At 37.2% G+C, this 9,100-nt stretch overlaps 1 protein-coding gene across 1 annotated transcript; it reads left to right on the forward strand.

Annotated features, from left to right (window-relative positions):
- The first annotated feature begins 4,457 nt into the window (after nucleotides 1-4,457).
- Nucleotides 4,458-8,586, forward strand: LOC149167507 (ubiquitin-activating enzyme E1 2-like). Its single transcript, XM_089431543.1, has 6 exons — nucleotides 4,458-4,752; nucleotides 4,925-5,145; nucleotides 5,234-6,046; nucleotides 6,191-7,062; nucleotides 7,202-7,649; nucleotides 7,820-8,586. The coding sequence occupies exons 1-6, from the start codon at nucleotides 4,596-4,598 to the stop codon at nucleotides 8,411-8,413; spliced, it is 3,105 nt and encodes a 1,034-aa protein (XP_089287669.1). The 5' UTR covers nucleotides 4,458-4,595; the 3' UTR covers nucleotides 8,414-8,586.
- Nucleotides 8,587-9,100: the final 514 nt, after the last annotated feature.

The raw sequence follows: 9,100 nt of genomic DNA on the forward strand, positions 1-9,100 counted from the left end.
CAGCTCAGACTACAAAACCCTAGCATATGCATGCGACATTTATAAGACACTTCCACATATGTACGTGCCTTTTAATAAGCATACCCACGTACAAATATTTACATACTGTAGAATTGATATGTGACTACCAAGAAACAAATCTGCATATGTATGCGATCTTTTTGAAGAAAACCTGCATATAGATCTGTAACTACTGAATCATACCTTCACTGCAAAATAAAACATCATTCAAACCCCAGATCTCACCATATACTGTAAAAGACATACATCATGTCATCATCACAAATCTATCACCTCATAAGCATATTATTCAACATGTAGTCATTTCAGATCTATAAGATCTGATCCATCATCACACTCTTGGGTGCACACTTATTTCAAAACAAACAATTCATCAATAACCCATTACATGCACATGCAACACTTTGATCTCCATCTCCTTATATAGCTTAGGCCTTTGCCAATACCTTAGGCTAATTTCATATTTATACTGATGGTATTCTTTGACGGGATCAAATATCCATTGTCATGCTCATTTTATGGGTTGGTACCACAGTAAAGACCCCTGGTATTTAGAATACCATGGTGCGGAAACTGTTTACGATTTTTCTTCACTAAACCTGCATATGTACGCGACTATACGTCACAGGACCCACGTATACTTCTTCAAACTTTATCTTTATCATTCCTCTGTCTCTGGACTAATATTCAATATGTATTGGCCTAAATACTCCTCCCGCTACCATCAAATTGACATATTTATTAAGTAGGTTTCCATCAAGGACAACACATTTGTCATAATGCCAATAAGCATACCATATTCAATTTTGTCTTTATTTAGATAGTATTTCCAATTTCTCATTTATGAGAAAAAATTTGTATGTAAATAGTTTAAACACTCATTTAGTGAAAGTTAGTTATAGTAGTTAAGAGTTTGACAGTTACTTGATAACTGAAAACTAAATTTTTATGTATTATTTAAAGAGAAATGAATCTGTATTGAAAAGTCAGATTATTCTCTAGTTAGTTGAGAGTATAATTCTGATAGGTTAAGTCAGTTATGGCAGTTCAATTTCTATAACTGTCTCGACTGAGTGTATGTATGTATGTATATATATATATATATATGATAATGGATGTATCAATGTACTGTCTTTTATTGGCTTCTCAAGAGATCATAATATATTATACTGCTTTGTTGGTTCTCTATTGTTTTGTGTGTCTTCCTTTATTCTTATGTTGCATATATTCATGTGAGTTCTTGTGTCCTTTCTACTGGCAACCAGTGTGCACTATCTTCTAGAGTACTACAAGCCCATTGTACATAAATAGCTAGAGGGGATATTACTAGCTAGCATCATATACCCTATTGACAAGTTAGAATGGGAAAGTCCAATGGTCATGCAACCAAAAAAACATGATCCCACCATATTGAGAATATGTGTCGATTTTCGTGGGCTTAAAAAATTGACAATAACTAATACATTCTCGACTCCTTTTGTTGATAAAATAATAAATGAAATAGACATACCTCACTGGAGTAGAATAATTAATGAGAGAGAAAACACATCTAATTATGTCATGGGAAACAATAATAGACAACATGGAAGCTGGAGCACTCGAGTGGACAAGTCCAATCAATGCATGCCATACAATACTAGGGTCACATTGCAGTCAAAACCATGTCATCCATCAATTCAAATTATAACGAAATGAACCACTAAATTTTTAGAAGCAAGGAACCACATGGTTTACAAGAATCAAATGACATGGAAAAGTTAAATTAGCATGTGAAGAGATGCTTGAGGAGGGTGACAATAGTTATAAATTATGACACAATTAATTTGATTCCTATAAAATCAAGCAAACTATTATCCTTGCTAATTATTCTTTTGGAAGTCTCCCCGATTACACATTTTGATCTTGCAAAATTCTTAGAATTTCCAAGTCCTATTATTATACTAAGCACTCAAACTTAAAGATATCTTGCCAAGAGATTCTTGATTATCCACATCCATACAGAGAAATTTAGCAAAGATGCGAGAAAATGATCTCAACTCTAGTTGTGGAAGTAGTGGAGCCAAGAGCTAGTGGAATCGAAAGCTAGTTTATGATATATCATATTCAATTTTGTCTTTATTTAGATTATTATTTCCAATTTCTCATTTATGAGAAAAAAATTGTATGTAAATATTTTAAACACTTATTTAGTGAAAGTCAATTATAGTAGTTAAGAGTTTGGAAATTACTTGATAATTGAAAACTGAATTTTAATGTATTATTTAAAGAGAAATGAACCTGTTGGAGGGGTTGGTCGACTTAGTTGACTAGCCCTGTTATCACCCTAAAATCTTTGTCTCTAAGCTTTGGAAAGTTGCCTTGTTTCTAGTCCTAGTCTTATAATTTTTTAGTCATCTCATCACAATTAGTGTCATTCTCATTTACAAACCCTTCTTCTAGTCATGGTGTTAAAGGGTCTCTAGGTCATTTCATGCTTTAAGGGTTAGGTCATAAGGTTAGAAGTCTTTTAAGGTCATATCTCTTTTCCAGATAATGTTTGACAGCTTCATTCCATGTTATAGAAGCCTTACCAGGTGTTTAGAAGTCATATCTCACATCATTTTGAAGAAATTTTGAAACTAGCTACGAAATCACTGAACTAGGAGTTTTCGTAGCGCGCTACGAAATCCCTGAAAAAGCCTGTTTCAGCATAAAAAACTCTGCTTTCTGTGTTTACTAGTCAACTTCCAGAAGGGGTCCTGAGCATCTGAGAACTCAATTTTGAAAACTGAAAGAGGCTTTTCTTCCTAACATACCAAAATACAAAAACCTCTTTCAGTTTCTTCAAATCCGTTCTGAGGTGGAAGGAATTTATGGTTAAACTTGCGCTACGAAACTGCTGAAAGTCAAGCTTGGTCTTCTGGTTTTAGCAGTCTTTTTAAAGATCCGTTTATGGTCACTTGAAAAGGTATTTTGGAAAATTGAAGGATTTTTCTCTTCATCAACTCTCCCGCTACAATAACCTATCTCAATTTCTTCATAAGTGTTTTTAGTTGGGAGATAATAAGCTTTCTTTGAAACCCAAAATTCAGAGAATGGATTTTTCCTGTTTGACATGTGTGTTTCAAGGACAGATTCTGGACATCTGGAGAAGTGTTTTAAAAAACCAAGAGAGGTTTTTGTTCTATACAGCATGGAATACAAAAACCTCCTTCAGTTTCAAAAAATGTGTCATGTATGAGGAGATAAAGGCTCTGTCCCACGTGCCATTTTCAGGGATCCTAAACCTAAAAACAGGGAAACATGTTCCCTAATTTCTAGGGTTTGTCTTCAGCAGTCAGATGACCACGTGGGAGGCTTCATAAAATTCGACTTCTTGAGGTTGCAAGTTGTCAAGAATGCTTTAAATGCTTAGATAAGCTTTTTGTAATCATGATAAGGAGTTACACTCCTAGTTGTATTAGGTCTCTAGGACTGCTAGTTAGGTGTCATTTGCATTTAATAGTTAGTTTTAAGTATCAATAGGTGTCATAGTAGGATGAATTCGAGTTCCCCTCATACTGGAGGAGGAACCTCAGTTATTTAAAGAGCTCTATATATAGAAGAAGATCTAATGTACAAAGGGTTGAAGATTTTTCAGAGAAACTCCCTTATTGTGCTTTGGTGTAATACTTTGTTTCTAGTAATACAGTACTTGGCTTTGCTTCTCAGGAATAAGAAGGGATTGAATGTTCAGAATGTCTTGTGTTGTTCTTCTATCTTTATCTACAATGGTATGAATGTTTGATTACCTAGAAATCATTGATAGTGCTCTAACTTGGCTTTGCTTCTCAAGAATCAGAAGGGATTGAATGTTCATAATGTCTTGTGTTGTTCTTCTATCTTTATCTACAATGGCATGAATGTTTGATTACTTAGAAATCATTGATAGTGCTTAGCTTGATTAGCTTGACCTAGAGCGAATTTGAACGTTGAATCTCACTATTTACATAATACTTCATAATACATGATTATATGCCCCTTAGGATAGTTTAATTCCCCTAAAAGTGGTTCCCATCCTCAAACACTTTCCATGAGATTTGAACTTATAACTTGGTAGGAACTAAACTCCACACAAACAAATTAGTTTGCACTTCATCTTTCCTTTTAATTAACTTAACCTATAAGAGATTTGGACTTTTAATCTCCCTATTTATATAATACTTCATAATACCACCATCACCGATTAAACAACGCGAAAACCGGGAACTAAGAAAGTTTGAAAATTAATGGAATACCTAAATAATAATATAAAAAAAAAATATGAGAAGGCTTGCCGACGTGGGTATGGGTGTGAGTATTAATTAAAAATATACAATTGAGCAGTTTTGAACGTGGCGCCTAACTATATGTTGAACAGCTAGCTATATATGTGCATTCTTCGTCCTTCAAGATCAAGATTGGACAAGAGAGTGGATTCTTCGTAGATCAAGATCAGGCAAGGGAGTGCAGCGTTCGTACTTCAAGAAGATCAAGATCAGCAAGACCAGAGCAATAGAATTGTGAAGTGGTAATAACAACGAGTTGAGTGTGCGAAGAACACAAACATAATTATCATGGCGGCTGCTAATGGTGACGATGGGCAAACACAGATACACATAGACGAAGATCTGCACAGCAGACAGCTGGCAGTTTATGGAAGGGAGGCTATGGGACGCCTAGCCGGTGCAAATGTTCTCATCTCTGGCCTTCGAGGGCTTGGGGTTGAAGTCGGTATGTTTTTTCGTTAAAATCCTCGTCTTCATATCAATGAAATTGAAATTGGGAATCGTATTTTCATATCTGACATCAATGAAATTTAGATTGAGATTGAGGGGAAGTTTTTATAATTAAATTTTGGGTTCAGTCCATTTCATGACATTCCCTCCTGTTTCATGTTTTGAAGCCAAAAATGTAATCCTGGCGGGAGTGAAATCAGTGACCTTGCATGACCAGTCAAATGTTGAATTGTGGGACTTGTCTGCCAATTTCTATTTTACCGAAGCTGATATCGGCAAAAACCGGGCAGTTGCTTGTAGTAATAAGTTGCAGGAATTAAACACTGCCGTTGCAGTTTCAGTTTCCACTGAATCTGAGATATCACAAGAACACCTCTCTTCATTCCAGGTAAGTTGCTACCCTGTAAATTAAATTAGCCTGAAATCAAATTAAATGATGGAACTTCAATAGTAATGAATTGCATTTGCATTTGCAGGTGGTTGTGTTCACAGACATAAGTATTGAGAAAGCCATTGAATACAATGATTTCTGCCATAATCATAAACCGCCAATCGCATTTATCAAAGCTGATGTTCGGGGAGTGTTTGGCAGTGTGTTTTGTGACTTCGGGCAGGAGTTTACTGTGTTTGATGTGAATGGTGAGGAAGCACAAACGGGTATCATTGCTTCTATTAGTAACGACAATCCTGCTCTGGTTTCCTGTGTGGATGATGAGGAGAGGCTCCAATTCGAGGATGGGGATTTCGTTATATTCTCTGAAGTTAAAGGTATGAGTGAGCTCAATGATGGCAAGCCAAGAAAAGCGGTGAATGTCAGACCATATTCTTTCCACCTGCAGGAAGACACCAGTAACTTTGGACGCTATGAGATGGGTGGGATAGTCACTCAGGTAAAGCAGCCCAAGCTCCTAAACTTTAAGCCACTAAGGGAAGCGCTTGAAAATCCCGGCGACTTTCTTCTCAGTGATTTTGCCAAGTTTGACCGCCCTCCACTTTTACACTTGGCCTTCCGGGCTCTAGATAAATTTGTTAATCAATTTGGGCGCTTCCCCTGTGCTGCATCGGAGCAAGATGCCAGTAGATTCATTGATGTGGCAAAGGCTTTAAATGATACTGACAGCTGCCTGATTAAGTTGGATGCCAGTGCCATTGATGAAAATGTAAATGTATTCAAACATTTTGCAAGTGGTTCCCGTGCAGTGTTGAATCCCATGGCAGCTATGTTTGGTGGAATTGTCGGGCAGGAGGTTGTGAAAGCCTGTTCCGGCAAGTTTCATCCACTTTTCCAGGTTTTATTTCTTTGACACCCTACATACCTTTTTTATGTATTTCTCTTAAATATAAATGGAATTGTACCCTTTAGGCAGGGCAAGGCAGCGTAGCATTCAATTATTTATGGTCTAATACAGATTTCTATATTCTTGCCTGTGCAGTTCTTCTATTTCGATTCATTGGAATCTCTTCCTGTAGAACCCCTTGGGCCAGAGGATGTTAGGCCTTTGAATAGCCGTTACGATGCCCAGATTTCTGTATTTGGAAAAGAGGTGCAGAAAAAGTTGGAAGATGCAAAATTATTTGTTGTGGGTGCTGGTGCTCTGGGATGCGAGCTTCTAAAGAACTTAGCTCTAATTGGAGCCTCATGTGGGAGCCAGGGAAAGCTGACTATAACGGACGATGACGTTATTGAGAAGAGCAATCTTAGCAGGCAATTCCTCTTTCGCGATTGGAACATTGGGCAGGCAAAGTCAAGAGTGGCAGCATCAGCAGCCACTGCAATCAACCCACATTTGCAGGTTGAAGCAATGGAGAATCGCGTGAGCCCAGACACCGAAAATGTCTTTGGCGATTCCTTCTGGAACGGTGAGGTTGACGTTGTCATAAATGCTCTGGACAATGTCAATGCCAGGCTGTATGTAGATTCAAGGTGTGTTTACTTTCAGAAACCATTGCTAGAGTCTGGAACACTGGGAACCAAGTGCAACACTCAAACGGTTATCCCTCACTTGACAGAGAACTATGGAGCATCACGAGATCCCCCTGAAAAGGAGGCACCCATGTGCACGCTTCACTCATTTCCACACAATATTCACCACTGTCTTACATGGGCAAGGTCCGAATTTGAAGGTCTCTTAGACAAAACTCCAGCTGAAGCAAATGCTTTTCTTTCCAAATCACAAGAATACATAGCAGCAATCAAGTCTGCAGGGGATGCTCAGGCCCGGCAACTGCTGGAGTCGGTTGTCGATTGTTTGGTTTCCCACAGGTGTCTAACATTTGAAGATTGCGTTTCTTGGGCTAGAATCAAGTAAGTAATTAAATCCCCTTTCTATAATTATATATTTTTCATTTGCATCTTGCATTCCAGTAAATCTCAGCACAGTTTACAAAATGATCAAATTTCACTAAACTACATCTACAAATCACTGACTCATTTGAGGATTCAGGTTTGAAGATTATTTTTCAAATCGTGTGAAGCAGCTTACTTTCAACTTCCCCGAAGATGCAACTACAAGAGAAGGTGCACCATTCTGGTCTGCTCCCAAGCGTTTCCCAAAAGCCATCGACTTTTCTTCCCATGATCCCAGTCACATCTCCCTAATTCTTGCAGCCTCAATTTTAAAAGCTAAAACATATGGCATTCCCATTCCTGACTGGGCTTCAAATCCAAATTCAAGCATATTGGCGCAGGTGGTTGACAAAATGCATATTCCTGTTTTCGAGCCAAAAGAAGGGGTGAAGATTGTCACAGATGAGAAAGCTACAGATGTGAACCATTCTTCTACATTATATGATGATGATGCTGAACAGATTGACAAATTGATCACCACACTGCAACGTGGGGTTCAAAATCTGCCCTCAGGCTTTCGCATGAATCCTATTAAGTTTGAAAAGGTTATATTCTCTAACTTTGCTCATTAAAGATTCCTATTATGCTCTACTAATTACACAGGTTCTCCTCTGTCACAAAAATATCATGTTGGGAGGGTTTTGATGTTCCAATTCAACACTATCCATGGCAAGAAAACTGTGTCTAAAATTTTGGTTGCTTCCTTGCCATGCAGGATGACGATACAAATTATCACATGGATCTTATCTCTGGACTTGCTAATATGCGAGCAAGGAACTATAGCATACCTGAAGTGGATAAGCTCAAGGCCAAGTTCATAGCTGGACGAATAATTCCTGCTATTGCAACTACCACTGCCATGGCCACTGGTTTAGTGTGTCTGGAACTTTACAAGGTTATATTAGGCCACGACGTTGAAAAGTATCGCAACAGTTTTGCAAACTTGGCACTCCCTATATTTTCTATGGCTGAGCCTGTTTCCCCACAGGTAATTAAACATGGGTATCTGAGCTGGTCTCTATGGACCCGATGGGTCATACGTGGAAATCCAACAGTGCAAGGCCTCTTGGATTGGTTCCAGGATAAAGGCTTGGATGCCTACAGTGTGTCATTTGGCAAAACATTGATTTACAACAGCTTATTTCCCAACCACACACAAAGATTGGATAAGAAAGTGATAGACCTGGTAAAAGCCATCCCAAACATAGAGATATCTACGGATACTCATCATTTCGACGTTGATGTGTGTTGTGAAGATGATGATGGAGATGACATTACTGTCCCTATAATATCCATATATTTTGCATGAGCATTATTGGTAGAATTTTAAATTACGACTAAGCATTTTGAATTATAAATTTGGATTACTTATTGGTTCCTGCAAAGGATTGGAGCAATTGATTCATCATTATCTACCGATACTCATTATTTCAACATTGAGGTCTCTCATGAAGATGAAGATATATTTTACCTAGGCCTTTAGTTAACCCATAATGGCATAATTAGTGATATTCTTTGGTTGTGTAATACATTTTGGTTATTTATACCTAGTTCACTCACAATGGCATAATTAGTGATATTCTTTGGTTGTGTAATACATTTTGGTTATTTACCTGTGACAGATATTCATCATTTCAACATTGATGTGTGTAATCAAGATGAAGATATTTTACTCAAGTCTGATATTCTCTGGTTGTGTAATACATTTTGGTTATTTATCTGTTACCTATACTCATCATTTCAAAATTGATGCCTGTTATGAAGATGAAGATATTTTACGGAAGTTTTTAGTTAACCTACAATGGCACAATTAGTGATATTCTTTGGTTGTGTAATACATTTTGGTTATTTATCAGTTCTTGCGGAGGTTAAGGGATTACAGCAATGGATTTGTTATTGATTGCACATCAGTTACCAATTGATTTATTATTATTTTTGTATTAGTTATAATTTATCAGTATTTTTGTATTAGTTATAGTATAAATTATTAAATAAA

Source organism: Pinus tabuliformis, chromosome 5_1 (genome assembly GCF_031772625.1).
Source record: "Pinus tabuliformis cultivar Carrire ecotype Pingquan chromosome 5_1, CPIR1, whole genome shotgun sequence".
Taxonomy (NCBI): Eukaryota; Viridiplantae; Streptophyta; class Pinopsida; order Pinales; family Pinaceae; genus Pinus; species Pinus tabuliformis.